We start from the raw sequence: 18,832 nt of genomic DNA, 5'->3' as shown, positions 1-18,832 counted from the left end.
CAGTGGCTGGGATAGACAACCCTGTATGCTCAGAGGTATTCTGATAATTAAAAAGGACATTGCTGGGTGACTTTGGACCAGTCACACACTCTCAGCATAACTTACCTCATTCTCATCTCCATTTTATCACATATTTTATGAGGTAAGCTGCTTTTGGTCCCCATTGGAGAGAAAGGCAGGGTATAAATGAAGTAAGTTAGTAATTAATATTAATAGTTAACTTGTATTATTGTGTGTGCATGTTTGCAACCCACTTTGGGGTTGAGACCCACAGGTTGGAAAACACTGATTTAATCTACCTCCACATTGCTAGCCTCTTCTCTTCTAATCTTCGGTATTAGCAACTTTGCTATGATTATTTGTTTTCCCCTTCATAAAGTTCTGCACCACCAGTTGCTTTTCACATAGCCTTCATTCCCTGTGGGTTCTTCTGATGCTTCTATGAGACAATTGGCACTAAATTCTGTCACTATACATGAGAAATTCAATTCTGCCTCCAATCCTGATTTTGCTTGCTCATTTGTGCAGGTGGTATGTTTTAGATGATGGTTTTAGTTTACCTGAGAAGTGAGCCATAGAGTGGAAAAACAAGTCTCTTATATAGGAAGGGGCTAAAACATTCAGAGCATTGGAGGTGAAAACCAGCACAGTTAAAGCCAGGGATCATAGCTTGTACAATCATACCTGGTATTTGTATAACTGATGACTGGCAGATGAATTAGTGAACCAATTCCACTGAAAAATGTTGCATGTGATGAGAGATACAGATTTGACCTGTGATGTTAAATTTGTGATGGTCCATTGATTTGGTGTTGAAACCATGCAAGACCACCTTTAGGGAGATCTGTGCAAATCTCCTAGCATTTGTACAATATGCTTCCTGGTGGTGGAAGGCAGTCTACCACATTCTGCACTACCTGAAGATCCTAGGCATGATGGACAGCTTTGAAGTTATAGTAATGAATTATAACTGCTTGCTTTAAGTTATAAAAGTCTTTGCTCATGTTGAACACATGTGGCCTTTGGCATGACACAGGCACTATTTATGATGTTCAGTAAGGCTAAATATATGCTGGAATTCTGATATTAAATGTACTGATTGAAAATAAACCTTGCTAATCTCAGTTGGACTTACAAATATCTGTGCTTAGGATGCAACCCATGATTTTGGCTGTATATATACTTCTACTTTCACTTACTCATGGGTAAATTGTACAGGACTGCTGCTAACTAATATCTGAAGTGAGATGAGTAGCTAACAGAGACATGGACTTCTCTACTGTGGTGTCTCCTTGGTACTATTCACCCAGAGCTTATTCTGTGTTTTAGGTCTTGATGAAGACCTTTCTGCCTTCCCAGGCCACCATTGCTTATTGTCAACCTCTTTTGCAGAGTTTTCATACTGCCTTCTTGATTGTTTCTGCTGTTTAGTTGACAGATTTAGTTTTGTTGTTGTTGGTTGGTTTAGGTTTGTAAATTGTTGTTTTTTCTAAAAAAAATGACATTCTGTAAACTTCCTTGAGAACTCTGCAGTGAGAGAACATAGATATTTATATTAAATAAACAGACTACCTCCAGAATCACAGCACATTATTGTTTTGAAAAATGATTATTATTTGACAGACACTTCTGGATCAAATGTGGCAACTCACTGAGCGAAATAAAATAACTTAAATTCCAGAATTCAACAGAATTTTATTCAAAACATACACATTTTCCAGCTTCTAAATGTAAATGTTACAGAATAATATTTTAAGAAAAGGGGATAACTACCAACATAGGCTGCAATTTACATTACTAAGGCATTTAGGCTTTAATGGGCAATAGGACTGAGTATGTACGTCTGTGTAAGCAGTACATAAGGGAATCTGGTCTGAATCTATACAGTAGTATAGATCATTTTACAATTTATTACATGCTTTTTGTTTTGCATTAGTATCTCAATATATTGTTCTGCAGCAAACCAAAATAAAACAGAAATCCCCAAACTTTATCCCAAGTGTTAAAAGTTGTTCACAGAACAGCAATAGTATTCTACTCTTCAAGAGTTTGCAAACGCCGACAACACTAACGGTGCACACAAAACCAGAGATCCGCCTGGAAATGTTCCCTCTTACACAATGAGACTCAAGTAAGAGAAATATTTGTCTGAAAAGGCACAGTGGAAATAGGTTTGAATGCTCATGGTTCAACAGGAATCATCCACAACAACAGGTTGAGAGTTTCTGGGAACTTTTTGTTATTATAACACAGTTGCTCACACAAAATAAAAATGCTTCTGTTGATTTGTCTTGGCAACTCCAATACATCAATGGTGGTAACAGTGTAACAGCTTTGTTCCCATCTGACAGAAAATAATGGCAGTTCTGCAAAGCAAATGTTAAACATGACCGTATGTATTTATTAGTTCCACAGTGTTTTGACAGATTAGAAGGGATGCAATTTAAAGGATGCTGACACGCTCGCTGAGGGCTTTCATCTCCGCTTCCTCTGGCTCAGGATTTTCACTATGGTTAGCACTTGGACTGATAAGGTGTACTGGATACTGCAAGCCATTTTCTCCTGCATGCTGTTCCCACCGTGAATCGTCACTTTCATGGGTGATGTAACGTTCTCCTATTTTACATTCCAGCTCTCTTAAATCTAGCCAAGTTTGATAGTCCTTTGGAAGGAAAGCATGATCCGTTTAATTACGTTAAAACAAACTACCATTAATGCTTGTTTTTTCCTTGATATTCTAATAGAAATAAGGGATATGTCATATATTACTTTTTAAAGACCCAAGCCCACACCTGCTAGTTGTTCTTTTGGAACACAAACCACAAATAAGGCTGTCTCCATAATGTATAGAAAACCAACAGGAAAAACCTCCTCCAGAGACCACAACAATTACTCAGTATATAATTTATAAATTTTATATAAACAAAGTGCAAGTGCTATATGTGCAAATTACAATATGTGTAAATCTATATATCATGTTCGTAGTATAAACTATTTTTTTCCTTTTTACAGGAACTAACAACCAACTATCAACAGACAATATTGGAGGTAAGCATTGCCATCTTCACCATATTAACAATAACTTTTACCTAATTTTTCCTTTTTACAGGGTCCAACAACCAGCTCCTGACAGACCGTATTGAAGGTAAGTGTTGATTATCAATATAATCCAAATAGTTAAATCAGTTCTTTTTCTCTTTTTTTGCGGGCATAAAGATACAACGAAGGAGAATCCCACATCAAGTGCAGACTGTGGTTCAAAAGGAAAAGTGGCCAACGGGCCCGCCAGCTATTTGTTCAGCCAGTTTCGGGGTTCTTCATGGGCCATATGCTTTAAAAGCTATCCATTTCTATCACTTTGTTTATATAAAATTGATAAATGATATACTAACTGTTGTAGACTCCAGAAGAGGTTTTTCCTGTTAGTTGTTCTTTTGGAACAAGTGAAATGCCTTTTAAGACCTGATTTCACTCAAAATGTAAAGATTTTTATGTAAAACAATCTACAGCATTAAACAATAATATCTGATGGATCACTTTTTGAATAATTTTAACTGGACTGAGGAGGGACAAAGGGCTGAAATTGCCCCCTTTCTTCAAAGGAGCTGTGCATACAGAACAGGAAGGAGGAAAGAGAGATTTCAACTCCTTGTCTCTCCTCACTCCAAACTGCCCCCCCAACCCACATGGCTGTTCTTCCACAGAGGTCCCATGTGGTAGGATACTGCCCACTGGGTGCATTTTTAATTTTGCTTGTAAAAAAGTCAGTGTTTATACTTTAAATTTCATAAGTACACCATGTAGTACTAGTTTATATGCTAAATGATAAACGAAGTATTTTATGTTATGAAAGCAGTAAAATAAATTGATAAGAAAACACTTAAGACATTTCAATTTCCTCCACAATTTCCATTGCCTTCTCCCTCCAAATCCTCCCGTTTCCCCTTCATGGCTTCAAAATTTCCAGAAATTGTGTATCTTTATCCTTTACTTAATACTTTGCAGCATAGTGGCTGTTCCAGCATGACAGGGTTGCTGGATACATACAGCCATACCACGACAGCAGTTCCAAGGGCATCAGCTGCTGCTTTCTCTACATGTTTTTCCTGCCTCTGGATTAGAAACCGCTATGAGATTCATCCAGCAAGACCACAAGAAGGCAAAGGTGAAACAAAATGCCTAATGAGTAGCCACTGGGTCTGAAAATTTTTAAAAGTTTTCAGGCAAAACGTAATACAAGCTCTGCTTCATACCCTGAATCCCTGTGTGCTCAGAGGCATTTGCATTCACTGCAATCATGAAGATAGTACAGAGGACTGTATTTGCAGAATTGCTTTTCACCAAAGTAAGTAAACAGATAAGCCTTTTCGAGTATACATGTGTGGGTATGTTGAAGTTTCCATGGGCTGAAGGAGACATGAATGTGGGTTGATACTGATTTCTTGCTACAATAACTATAAAGCTATCTTCCCTGAATTTTTCTAACCTTTTTAATTTCACCCTTTAAAATGCAAATCATGAGGATTGGCTCTGACACTATCCTGTAAGTTTAACTCTTAATTATATGAAAAAGTATGTTCACAAGAACTGAATGGTCAACTTTAAATCAGTGTAACAGAAGTACAACAAATCTCCTTTCTGTATACACTATTCTATTTCACTGCCCATTTCCATGGCAGCTCAAGCAAGATGCCACTTCGGAAGAGGAATGTGGCATGAAGATGCTAAATGTGAACAGGAAGATGCATATGGTAAAAGGCTTTCCAATTTTTCTCAACTTTAGTGCCTCCACGCTTTTCACCAGCCTCAATACAGAGCTGTAACCCTTGCTGAGTTCCAGATAACTGTGCTTGGGATTGACACACCAGTCACAAAGCCAGTCAGGTTCTGCTAGCTGACTAAAAACGCCTAGAAGGTGAAAGGCCTGAAATTTAACAGCATTACCTGTAACCATGGGTGGCTTAAGGTCTTGTCCACACTGTAGCGTTTTCTCATTTTCACTTGCAGCAAATTATTTATAAGATCAATAGCTGGGGGAAATATAATTACAGAAAACGTCACTGACAAATACCTGCTTGAGCCTCAGTATGGAACAAAACTTCAAGTCACAATTAATCACCTTTTATTTATGAAATCCATGTTAGTTGACTTGGCCTGATTTTTAAAAAAAATTAGTATATATGAAGTCATACAAGGAGTAAGTATACAAAGAAATCAAAGAGAATAAGAAACTTAAACTTTAATGATGAAAAGAATAATATACAAGCATCTCAATACTACTCTCCCATTTGGGATGGAATGTTTTTGATTTTTATCTCCAGCAATTCCCACTGCCAAACATATGAGATTTTTTTTAGTTTATTTGGAGTATGGAAAGTGAAATGAAGTTCCAGGTGCATGCACGGTGTGTATATTCTCACATGCTGGTGTGAATCCAGGCACTGTACTCAACCAGGGTTGAAGCCTTCCTCCAAGTTAGCCACGTGTCAAGAAGACTCCTTAGCCTGGAAGAAGGCTTCAAACTTTGCTGAGCAGAATGGCTGGATCCATCCCATCCATTATTTGGATCCTGGAAACTAAGCCTTGCTTATTGGAGGAATGAGTTCCTCCAATACTAAGCATTTCCACTCATGACAAACAAAAGTCTTTCAATGAGCTGAAAAATGCCTAGCACCAGAGAAATGTGGTCAACAGTGAAGGTCTATATATATATAACAAAGGAAGAGGGCACAAGTAGAAACAAGGCTTACGATGCAAGCCAATGGATAAAGGAGCATTTTGATTAGATGGACAGGGAAGAAGTGTGGAAGATCCTGCCAGCTACCTAGCAGTTATCAGCTACTAGTTCTTCTTCCTCTGCCCACAGGTACTTTAGGCATGCCTGTTGGGATGAACCCAAGAACTCTCTGGCTCCTATAGCCTAAATCCAGCAAGAAGATCTGTTTACAGAGAGAGGGATAGGAAGACCAGCTCTGCATTATAGAAGGCACCCCCACCCTTTCTCCTGTTTTGCTTCAGTTGTGTTGATGATACTTTACTATTGTACTATAAGCTGCTTTTGGTCAATATTGGAGGGGAAATAACAAATTCTTATATTCCAATTAACACAGACTTATAGGATACAATGCTGGTCTATATCTGAACATGAATCAGGAGTTATCAGTTGGTTTTCTGACTAATCTCTCTGCCCCTGTCAAATCTCAATCCATTCCCCCTGTTATAGTGATGTCTGAGGAACTGTTGTTGGAAGAAAAACAGTTTTTTAAAAAAACATGAAGTGCCCATCTCTCTCATTTGCATGAACACCATTAGCTTGCTGGATCCCAGCCACATTCTTATTCCTCAGATGTAGCTTTTCTTAGCCTCATATAATTGGTATTGGAAAAATATAGTTCCAAAAAAATCTATGTTTACCCCCATTATCCTTGCATTCTAGCTTGTGAATGTTTTCAAGTCAATGTCACCAATGCAAAAGGTACATTTCAAGCTAAGAAACAATTGGCCAGAAACCAAAACGTTGAGGGTTCTAGAATCAAAAGACAGAAGCAAATTTTGTGCTAACTTAATTACATTTTAACACTTAAGATACAGTTCCATGGTGAAATTTGCTATATATCTTGCTTTTTATCTTATTTTTTTTGCTAACCTCTTTTTGCCTGGCAATATCAAGCAATGCTTAGAAGCTCCAGCATAGACAGAGTATCTCTCCCCATGTCTGCCCATTTCAGTGATGGTGTCAGTACTTCCATTTTTGTTAGCACACTACAGATAAAATCCATTATGACTTGGACTCTACATTAGCAGAGACAAGGTCAGATGGTGCCTGGGTGCTGACCAGTCCAGTTGTTTGGGATACTTTTCAGTTTATTCAGTCTGATGTGGACAGGAGGATCCTTGGCGGTCTAAGGCTTACCACCTACCTCTGTGACCCTTGCTCTTTCTGGCAACTTAAAACTGCCAGAGTGGCTGGTTAACTGGGTCCAAGAGGTAGTTAATGACTCCTTGAGAGATTGATTGGTCATCTCAGTTTTGAAATAGGCTGTGGTGGATCCATTTCCAAGGAAGCTTAGAAGACCTCAGCAACTATCAGTCTGTGTCAAATATTCCATTCTTGAGCAAGGTGATTGAATGCATTGTGGCTGGACAACTTCAAGCTTTCCTAGATGAGGAAAATTGTTTTAGCTATTTTCCAACGTGGTTTTAGGCCTGCATATGGGACTGAAACAGCTTTAGTTGCTCCACTAGATGTCCTGCACCAGGAGATGAACAGAGGGTGTGTGACTCTGTTGATTCTCCTGGATCTCCCAGCAGCTTTTGATACCCTCAGTCATGGCATCCTGCTGGACTGCTTTTCTGGACTGGGATTGGGTAGCTCCATAAAACAAAGGCAGCCATAAGAAAAGTAGATCTCACTGTTAATTTTTTAAAGCCTAACAATTTTTTTAAAAAATCCTGTATGGTATCATGATAAACTCCATCATTAATTTTTTTTTCTAAATTGCAAAAATCCAGAGACATTAATGGGGGGGGCACTGAAATAATTATGCTTGCAAGCACAGACACTCATACAGCTAGTCTTGGATTTAAGTCTGAATTTATTAGGCAACAATTCTGGAGTGAGAGATGGTGAGGCAGGTAGGGCATGGCAGAGAAGACTGTCTTTCAGAAGCCACAGAATAATTTCTCATGCAAGCCTCTGCTTATGATCCAAAAATATGGGAAAAGTGCAATCAGCCAACCAGGACAAGAATTTTTGTTGCAGTCAAATTAGACTCAGTGGCATTAAGAGAAGAGTCTGTGGGTTGAAGAATACATTACAAATATTGCAAAGGGTAGATTCCTACTGGTAAAGTAGGGATCTGAGGTTCTTTCATCTCTATTGATCACACCTACATTATAAATCTTAGCTTTAAATTAATCACACTTTCTTCAAGCACTTCATTATCACAAGCTAGAATTTTATTTGTATAGATAGCTTCTTCCTTGTCTATATACGGTTTCAAGCATTCCTCTTTGCCACACCCTCTGTTCATCTCCTGGTGCAGGACATCTAGTGGATATTCATTGATATTCTATCAAAATCTGTAATGTTATTAAATGCACCCTAGGTGGGGATTTGTGTGGATATGTGAGAGCATGGAATGGCACTAGAATTGTTCAAGTTCCAAAGGTGCATCCATGTTGTCTGTTGCTACCACTCTTGTAGCACCAAAAGAACTAAGAAAATTAATGTGGCTCATGATGTTTCAGGAGCCAGAGCCTATTTTGTCAGATGAATAAATCATTACTTTGAAGTTAACAACTAATGTTGTTAATGGGGTGGTGGTGGTTAAACCTCTCAAAGTGTTAAGAGTTAACTCTCCTCATCCTAAATACATTTATAAAACACACACAAACTGTTCTAATATTACCCAATTAAGTCCCTTAGAAAAAAAGAAAATATTAAGTGTTTCTGGATCTTTCTTTTCTTTTTTAACCATACAAGGGAACTGAAAATAAACTTTTAGTACTTGTTTAGCAATATAATGCAATTTTATTTGCTAAATAAAATTTTAAAGTGTTAATTATACTGGGTGGTGCTTTTTCATATAAAATTGCATCAATAGGAGGCCACATGTTTGTTTTTTCATGGTATGTGTGTACTAAAATGAAAAAAAGGAATACCTTCATGAGAGATTTCCTTCCAGGGATTAGGTGGGTACATGAAAGCAGCATTTTGGATTTGATCATGAATGTCCTCATCTTCATTGAATGGAAATGTACCACTAAGACTGACATAGATAATGACCCCCACAGACCACATATCTAGTGATCTGTTGTAACCTTTGTTTCTTAGCACTTCAGGAGCAAGATAGGCTGGTGTGCCCACAACTGAACGCCTGAATGATTTCTCTCCAATGATACGGGCAAAACCAAAATCACAAAGCTTCACCTGTTTGGTACAAAGGTTAAGGCAAATATATTATAATTAACATTTTTTTAATATATATATATGTATATACTAGTGTTATGGTTTCAAGCATGTTTAAAGGTCCCTAATATTACTTATGTGCAAACAACTGGTTTCCATATTCAAAGAATATACATTCCACACAATGACTGATTTGTTCGAAAAAGTACAACTTAATAGCTGAATGTATGTTTCCACATGCTGATTTATAGCTGACTCTCTTCAACATAAACTGGCAACGCAAGCTTTAAGCTTTGCCTTTGCCTTCTGCAGTACTTCTGCAAACTCTTCAAAGAGGATCCTTAGTATTACACTATATACATAGTGTAAGCAAAAAGGTAGGGAGGGAGAAGCGGGCACCGAACCAGTAGAGTTTGGGGCTAGACAAAAAGAAAAAAAGTATGCAATTGCAGTTACAGATAGGATGCTTGCAAAGTACCAAACTGCAGGTATTATAGGATATATTTCTGCAGAGGGGAGAAAGCATTCTCCACTGTTAGGAAACTCAGTGTTATACTACTAACCAAACATTGGCCTAATTTTGTTATCACTTAACCCATACTTCAATTGCAATAAGTCGATGAATGTGCTATCAAGACCCTCTAAGGGCAAAGGTAGGGCCAAGTGAGGTCTAACCTGCTTGATATCTCTCTAACTTTGGCTGCATCTGTGTTTCTATTATCACATTGTGATCCATGACTATAGCAATAATAGAGCAATTTATACAAAAACGTGATTAATAATCTTTATATACCCTCTGCTATCTCTAATTTGGAAAATAAATGGGGATAAGAAGACACATTATAATCTTGGCCTGAATGCTACATTCCCAACAGCCTCTCTGATTTTAGCAGGTGATTATAATGCCAGCATAGGATCCAGTGACGAGGAGCTGTTTAAATCCAATCATTGGGTTAGGAAAGGTCTAATGATCTGCATAGATGCAACTCCAAGATTCTCCAAATATCAAGTGGACCAAAAAAGCTGACAATTGGAAATGTGTGGATTCCACATGTGACTCGTGGGTTCACAGTTCATGTGCATATTATAGTTTTTGCAGGCCCACAGAAGTGCAAGTGTGTCCACTAAATTAAATGTCTTCTTAACAATATGACTGTAAAAAGGAGTCTTGAGAAGTTGTGCCTAAATCACAGTTGGAAACTTCTAACATAACAAAAAGATATAATTGTCGAAGGCTTTCACGGCCGGAGAACGATGGTTGTTGTGGGTTTTCTGGGCTGTATTGCCGTGGTCTTGGCACTGTGACACTGAGAGATCTCTGTCTTTTGGTGCTACACCTCTGAAGATGCCAGCCACAGCTGCTGGCGAAACGTCAGGAGCTACAATGCCAAGACCACGGCAATACAGCCCGGAAAACCCACAACAACCAAAAAGATATAACTTCTCATTTATTTTATGAAAAATCAATCCATTTTAAGTATTCACCAAATGGAATACGAGAACTGAAGCATACAGTATCACAAATCACTTTTGATAACTGTTAGGGATGTGTGATTTGGCTTGGAAATATGAAATACATACCCCCCAAAACAACTATTTGGAATTATTCTGGTATACTTGGATATATCCAGTACATATGGAAATATCTGGCTAAACTAGTATTTATATTACCAAATTATCTGGATATATTAAGGAATATCCAGGAATTGCATTTTAAAGATTACAGCAGATTGTTTCCCTCCCTTGCGCCTTCTGAGGCAACAGGAGGTGGGGGGAGGGAGGCAGCTTTACTCTGTGTGTGTGTACGTGCGTGTGTGCATGCATGCACACTCATGTCAGTGTTGCTTGCTTGCCATATGCCATTGCTGGATCTGGCTGCTGCCTTGGTATTACTGGCTTGCTAGGGAGGATGCTAGGATTCTCTGGTTTGACATTGGTTCTGGTATGATTCTCGGGTTTGACATTGGTTCTGTTGGTCTTGTAACAGTATCCCTTGTTTCAGTTTGGTTCTGCTGGGATTCTCTGGTTTGACATTGGTTCTGTTGGGCATTGTTGATTCTGTTTACATTAGGAGGCTTTTAGTCATTGGTTGCTGTTGGGTGTTGGCTAAGGCTTCTTGTGTCCTAGAGAAAGCCTTGGATTTTTTTCCCCCATAGGAAACAATTGAGGGTGGATGGGAGCAGCTTGTTCAGGGGCCTGTATAACTGGACCCTTTTGTCCAATTCAATTATAATCTGGGGGTCTTTAGTGAACAGGCAGGACTAGGTTCTGAAAATTTTGGAGCAATTTGCTTGAAAAATGGCCCCTGCACCCCTTGGAAAGATTTCTCCATAGGGAATAATGTGGAAGATTTCCCCATAAATAATAATGGAGCTGAATATATTAAGAATTCTAAATTCTATATTGGTATTTTTGGACCTGAACATTAGAAATACCAAATATTTATGGTATTCCTAATACCAGATTCAAATAATACTGATTTTTTTTTGCTACACACCACTAATAACTGTAATTCATTTTAGTATATGGCTGAATATATCTGTACAGAAAGAATTATTTCCACTTGCCTGTGGGAAAGGATCAGCTGATGCCAGTAATACATTTTCTGGTTTCAGATCACAATGAACAATGTTTTTAAAATGAAGATGTCTCAAGGCAACCAGGATCTATAAAGAAAACAAATCAACTATGCTAGAACTTAGGTAGTTTGTATAATATTTACTTCTGTTTAAATCTATCTCCTGGAACTGAGATAAAACAGCAGCAAAACTACAGTTTTATTAAAGTGATCTTTTACTTTATGTTCCCATTCAGAGCCATGTAAACACACAAGGACAAAAAATGAGAGGGTCGGCAGTGCTGAACAGATCCCCAAGTACAGCAGTATCTCACTTTTATTTCTAAGCAATCTAGTAACAGTACATCAGGCCGACACATGGCTCCCCTGTTTTGACAGGAAGCTCAGCTCTGTGCAGCTGTTTGCCAGTGTTGAACATCTAGCTCAGGTGATGGAAAAGACAAGAATGTACAATTTAAGGTCAACTATAGGCAGAATAATTTCTGCCTATAGATTTTTCAGAAGAAGCGCCACATAGCAGTGCACGCCAAATCACACTAAACTTGATAAAGTCTTAAAGCAGACGAAAATACAGGTACATTAGATTTTTTAAAAAATGAGCTAATTTGTACTAGAAATAAATAACACCACACACTTGGAAACTCAAGATTTAATAATATATGCCAGTATGAATGTTGCCTACAAGAGTATGAATGTTGCTGCCTCTCACTCACCATCTGGAGACATTCAATATGGCAAGGCCTTTTGCAGGGAGGATATGTGTCCACCAGAAATAATCAGGGTATCTGCACTTGCCTCATGGTTTGGGGGGAAAGCATTCCTGCTTCCATCCATGGAGCTGAAGTTGTGGACCATGATTAAAATTTAAAACCTTACACTGAGCAGTCCTCAATATAGCCTAGCACAAGACTCTGAGATTTGGATGCAAGGCGTCAGCAAATGGTGTGAGTTCTTAGCAATGAACTTTACCCCCTTTCCCTTCCACCAGAGCTCCCTGCACCCTCAGAAAAACCACTGCTGAGGTTCAGGGAATCCTCTAGGTCAATATCCCCTGAAGCATAAACTGTACTTAATAATGGAGTAAAGAGGACAGCCCGCCTCAACTATTATACTTACTCATACCTCCTTCAAGAACACTCTCTCTTTGTTTCTCAACAAACCCTGGCTTACACTTGAACCTGCTGTCTATATCAAGGGTATATTTGAAGACATTTTTAAAAATTACAAGCGAATATTGCTGTTAAAGGAAAAATAACATCTGACATCCCTTAATGGCTCTTACCTGTGTAATTAAAAACTTAGTTATTCGCTCTGGCAGCCTTCCTTTTTCACTTGACAAGATCATCTCCAGCATGTCTCCATGGAGCTTCTCCATAACAACAAACACTCTTTCTGGTGTCTCGAACATGCATTCCAGATTTACAACCCCCGGGTGATGCAGATTCTATTATTAAAGATAAACATTATTTGAATGAGCCCCATTTGTCTAGATCCAATGACACGACTCAGGTAACAGAAGGTTACAGCCTTTCATTCCTCAAGCCCTTTGGCTCTGGCTCAAATACAACCAGACGGAAAAGTGCTCGCAGCAATTTGCCATGCCTGTAAAACCCAACAGTGCTTAGAACCTTCTGATTTTTAAAAGGCGACTGGTGGTATTATTGTCCAGATGCTTCTAATTTTCTGCTCTTGGATCTAAAATCAAGTCTGAGTAAAAAGAGACTATTGTTTTAATAGTTATTATGAAAATTATGAATATAGCCTTAATTCAAAGTTCAAAGTTCAAAAATAAGGGAATATGAAGCACTTCACAATATATTACTGCTCCATGTGTAAGGGTAGACAAAAGCATCCCTTAATATTCACTGATTAGCCATCTATCAAAATAATAATAGTGTAAGATTATCTTAAAAGTGCGTTTCATTTTTCCTGCTCCTGATTCTGCTGATTAGCAAGTCACTAACATTTTGGTTTAAAAGTTCCTGTATTTAAAGCAGATTAGAAATTATTTCAAAGACATATCACCTGAGAACTTTATCCAGAGATTGAATGCATAATTAGTCACATAGTTTTCTACTGCTGAAACCTGTTCTCAGTGAGTTTTATTGCCCTGCTCTAAATTAAATACATACAGGATATAATTGGTAATTAAATAAAAGATACCTGTAAAATTGCAACCTCATTACGAAGTTGGCTTTCTTGCTTAGTTGGAAATCTCAGTTTGTCAATGATTTTAATTGCTACATCTCTTCCTGTTTTGCGATGTTTTCCTGTTTGATGAAAAATATGCCAATTAACATGATCAGCTCTGAGAAGCTTCACCTTTCTAGAACTCAACTTTGCTGTTTTTATACAAAACCTAACTGTCAAGGTCTCATCTTAACAGAAAATATTCCAAGCCATTAAAGGTATTTTTCTTTGGGTTCACAAAATCTTTGTACACATTTAAAGAAAATACAAAATGCACAATGCTTAAGATGCACTATCACAAGAAATGCCTCTTTGACACTTCACTGACCATAAGCAGAGCTATGATGAACACGGTAGGGTTTTATTCACAGCCTTGAATTATTATGCATGCAAATTATACACTGTGGTTTACAAGGCAGGATTCCTGCTATTATAGATAATAGCACTGAATATTGTTCCAGGTCAGAGGTTGAACAATCAAAGCAACTGGGAGGCAATTGTCTCTTGGTCTATGTCTTCTAGGCTGTTCCTACTATAACCAATCTACAATTAGTAGCACAAAAGAGTAGACTCAAACATATGATCCTGGTGAGAAAGAGACTTGGGCCAAATGACAGACTGTCACTCACATTTGACACAAATATGCCGGGTGTGAGGGAAGAGAGTAGACTACATTCGATGTTCTGTTGCATGTAGTTTATCCAGTGATGTGCCAGTATGCATGATGTTTGTTACTTTGAGGGCAAGTCAGATGGCCAAAAGAGGTGCCAGTACTGTGTACCAGTACATATTACTAGAAAAAAAGCCCTGAGTTTATCCATGACATTTTTAATACGACAAATACCCATGTTGTCTTCAACTAAATGTGAACTTGTGGATCAAATGTGAACTTGTGGATCTCCTGACAAAGATATGTAACCTTTCATTAACGTCTGCACTCCAAAGGGATCTGTCGAGGCTGGGCAAGTGGGCGTCAACGTGGCAAATGAGGTTCAATGTGGCCAAGTGCAAAGTAATGCACATTGGGGCCAAAAATCCCAAATATAAATACACAATGATGGGGTCCAAACTAGCAGAGACTGACCAAGAGAGAGATTTTGGAGTCGTGGTGGATAACTCACTGAAAATGTCAATACAGTGTGTGACGGCAATAAAAAAGGCTAATGCTGTGCTGGGGGTTATTAGGAAGGAAATTGAAAACAAATCAGTTAGAATCATAATGCCCTTGTATAAATCAATGGTAAGGCCTCATTTGGAATACTGTGTACAATTCTGGTCACCACACCTCAAAAAAGATATTATAGCACTGGAAAAAGTGCAGAAAAGGGCAACTAGAATGATTACAGGAATGGAACACTTCCCCTATGAAGAAAGGTTAAAGCGCTTGGGGCTCCTTAGCTTGGAGAAATGATGACTGAGGGGTGACATGATAGAGGTTTACAAGATTATGCATGGGATAGAGAAGGTAGAGAAAGAAGTATTTTTTCCCCTTTCTCACAATACAAGAACTCGTGGGCACTCAATGAAATTGCTGAGCAGTCGGGTTAGAACAGATAAAAGGAAGTACTTCTTCACCCAAAGGGTGATTAACACATGGAATTCACTGCCTCAGGAGGTGGTGGTAGCTTCAAGCATAGACAGCTTCAAGAGGGGATTGGATAAACATATGGAGCAGAGATCCATCAGTGTCTATTAGCCACAAGGTATAGATGGAACTCTCTGTCTAGGGCAGTGATGCTCTGTATTCTTGGTGTTGGGGGGGGCAATCAGTGGGAGGGCTTCTACTGTCCCTTCCCCACTGGAAGACCTCCTGAGGACAACTGGGTTTTGGCCACTGTGTAACACAGAGTGTTGGACAGGATGGGCCATTGGCCTGATCCAACATGGCTTCTCTTACGTTCTTATGTTCTTAAATAGCCCCCTCCCCAAGTCTGCAATGGAAAAAATGCAAGTACCTGAACATTTTCTCTTCATGGCAGAAAAGCCTGGAGGAGGAATTAACAATTCCCTCCCCATCATCCAAAAAAATCAAAGCAGCACAAAGGGAAAGGGTTGATCATTTTCTCCCTTCCAAAGGTTGATGCCCCACTTAAGTAGGAGGCCCCAACATGTACAGTTTGTAAAACAAAATGATATTAGGATACACTGCACATAAATGAACAACTCATATAATGTGGCCCATAGACTGGGTGGGTATGCAATCTAGGGTTGTCATGATTAATCAAAACATTATCGATGAGTAGGGATTTAGCCACTGTTCACTGTACTGAGCAGGCTGATTTATACATTTTCACCATTGTAGGAGGGGAAGCTCAGCAAATGTATTAGTCTCTTTCCAAAGAAAGCTCAACTGTGTGTGCAAGAATGCAGACACTGCCTTCAGATGAAAGTAGAACTGAACCCCTAGTGTCCTTTCCCTGACTTCAAAGTCTTGTTCAGATCAGAGGTCCTCACTGTATGCAAGGGGACAAAAAAACCCTAGCAAGTCACATTTTTATATACTTTGTAAAAATGAATGAATTAATTAATTAACAAATGAATGAATGAATGCAAGGAAGTGCTTTTTTAAAGCTGAAAGATATTTGTCCTTTAAAAAAATCTAGTGGACTTCTTGGAAAGCTGATCTAATTGCCAGTGTATGCATTAAGGAAGTGTCTTTGAATTTGTAAATATTTTTGCTGCTTTACAGATGCAAGTAGAACTACAGCAAAGTAAACAGCAATATGAAAAGAAAACATAACAGTACCATTATTACTTTGCCCAGTTGCATGGAACAAGGAAATTTGGTTATACTTTCTAACCCACGATACAATTACCTGAGTATAGATTACGATCCCAGCATGAATTATTAAAATAGATTACATGACCCAGCATGAATTATTTCCCCAGACAGAAGTCTGTAAGATTATGCCACTTGAGCCAATAAGAGCTCAGGTGGTCCATAGCAAGCAGCAGGGACACAGTGTAGGCCAAAATTACAGGTATAAGGAAAATATGGTCACAGGTGCCTTCCTCAATGTCACAAACCAGGACAGTGCAGGCTGAGATTATAAAACAGTCATGTTACAAAAATATTCTTTAAAAGCTTCTTCTTCTCTATCACATGCCTGCCATCGATAAATGTCTTGCTTAATCATGAACCTAAAAGTCTAAGAGACATTATAGTTCTTCCCTATTTTCACAGCCACTATGCTTCTCACCTCCATAAACAATTCCAAACTGTCCAGATCCCAGCACCTCATCTGGAAAGATTTGGTATACTGTACTGATATCCTGTTGGTACAAATATAATGCATGTTAAGTATCAAAGTATATGGACATAAAACCAAAATTTAAATTGTTTTGCTGAAGTTAAATGATTAAGAAAATATTGGCTAGGTAAAGATGCCACTAAATTCTGTGCAAAAATAATTTAGCAATGGAATTTATGTTCTATTCAGGCAGAATCAGTACAGATTTCTATTTTACTCACTAAAATTCATCCTTGAGTTCTGCCAGGTTCGGAAACTCTTCTGACAAGCTGCGACTCTTACTATGTCACTGAAAAGGCCTCAGGTTTTTAATTACACAATTATATTACAGGGAATGTAATAAGACCTACAGGCTTCTGCAAAGCCAGTCAGTGATATAGAACAGGTCTTTTCTATCCTAGCCTGCACAAGGGCTCTGAGTGTTCAATAGTATTTGGGGACATTGTTCCATTTACTCCCCATACCTAAACAAGTCTGTGGCATTAGAGGGGAAAAGGGCCAGCTCTACAATCTGCACATTTTGATTTATGTAGAAGCCTCTAGGCTTGGCATGCTCCAATGACTTCATCAAGCTCCATTAGATTTAGAGAAATTGTCCAAGGGCTAGTAAGGGTAAAAATGGACTGGGTGGAATCCCAGAGACAAAGGAAAAGGTAGGCAGAATTTTAACATAATTCCATGCAAACCTTTTGTTTTACTGGGATTTTTCAGTGGAAAATTATGTGGTCTCACTTGTGTTTGATATGCATTTGTTCAAAGAATAATTACACAGGTCTAGTGCAGGGCAATGAATGACAAGAGGATTGTAAATTGCCCCCTTACTTTCACTGAAGGAAAAATAAAAGTGCTCCAAAGGTTATTCTCAAAGGCAATTTATTCCTTCTGGATAGAAAATGGCCAGAGACAACCTCTAAAAAATTTTCAAACAGATCAATGATCCTGCAAGCTGAGCACTTATCAAGTTTGGCACCTACACTCAGAACACTTACCACATTTTCCTGGACCTGGCAATTTGTTACTGAAATACTGATGGATATATTTCCTAAAAAGAAAAAGTACAGTAATTATTGTGTGTAAGTGTGTGTGCATGGTCATGTATAAAATAAGATGCTGTTTAACAATCACAAACAACCCAGTCCTTGGCACTGTTAAGAAAGCAATGCTGGCTCAATGAAGGTTTACACAATGCGGCACTCCCTAGCTGTGGCAACAGCTGTGGATTTATCTCCCTGGAGGAGGGGGAGGGGGACGGGTCTTTCCCAGGCATCTGGGTATGCTGGGGGGGGGCAGAGACAGAGGCTTCATAAGGCTGCTCCACCCCTCCCCCAGCAGTCAGCAGCGTCTCAACCAGATGGTGCTCAAAGACCAATTAGAGACAGAAGGGAGGTCACCCTTGGCCCAGTGAGAAAGACTTTTGCCAGTCCTCACCCTTAGATGTTATATCAGAGCCCTAGGTGAGGAGCTAGGAGTTCAATTTCACCATTCAGATGGTGCTCTGCTGACCAAGTACCAGTTAGTGAGCTGGTTCCTCAGTCCCTTAAGGGTGAACAGGCTGAGCCCTACAAGATGGCATGTGAAGTTTAAAGGGGAGCAGGTCAGGGTAACCAGTTGGCACTTGAAGACTTATTGGAGACAGAAGGGAGTGGAGGTCACCCTTGGCCCATGTGCCAAGCAAGGCTGGTGCCCAGTCCTCACACTTAGATGTTATATCAGAGCCCAGGGCAAAGAGCAAGGGGTTCAATTCCACCATTCGGACTGTGCTCTGCTGACCAAGTACCAGTTTTGGGACTGTCCGGAGCAGGAACTTTCCAAATGGGCTTGGCAGGTGTCACAAACCCTCGTCTCAGGCTTGGGCTGATCTTCTCCGACCCTGAGGTAAAACTTCTCCTCTCTAAGCCTATG

The 18,832-nt window shown here is 39.0% G+C and overlaps 1 protein-coding gene across 1 annotated transcript in view; it reads right to left on the bottom strand.

The window, feature by feature from the left end:
• Positions 1 to 1,683: 1,683 nt before the first annotated feature.
• PRKD1 (protein kinase D1) overlaps positions 1,684 to 18,832 on the bottom strand; it is a 153,003-nt gene continuing 135,854 nt past the window's right edge. Inside the window, exons 12-19 of the mRNA XM_054971371.1 lie at positions 17,920 to 17,972; positions 16,880 to 16,952; positions 13,653 to 13,759; positions 12,772 to 12,933; positions 11,479 to 11,577; positions 8,665 to 8,932; positions 4,945 to 5,030; positions 1,684 to 2,662 (exon numbers count right to left, since the gene is read on the bottom strand). Of these exons, the coding sequence (XP_054827346.1) occupies positions 2,444 to 2,662; positions 4,945 to 5,030; positions 8,665 to 8,932; positions 11,479 to 11,577; positions 12,772 to 12,933; positions 13,653 to 13,759; positions 16,880 to 16,952; positions 17,920 to 17,972 (1,067 nt within the window). The 3' untranslated portion in view covers positions 1,684 to 2,443. The remainder of the gene's footprint in view (positions 2,663 to 4,944; positions 5,031 to 8,664; positions 8,933 to 11,478; positions 11,578 to 12,771; positions 12,934 to 13,652; positions 13,760 to 16,879; positions 16,953 to 17,919; positions 17,973 to 18,832) is intronic.

Source organism: Eublepharis macularius, chromosome 2 (assembly GCF_028583425.1).
Source record: "Eublepharis macularius isolate TG4126 chromosome 2, MPM_Emac_v1.0, whole genome shotgun sequence".
Lineage (NCBI taxonomy): Eukaryota > Metazoa > Chordata > Lepidosauria > Squamata > Eublepharidae > Eublepharis > Eublepharis macularius.
This window is presented reverse-complemented; position numbering and strand designations above follow the sequence as displayed.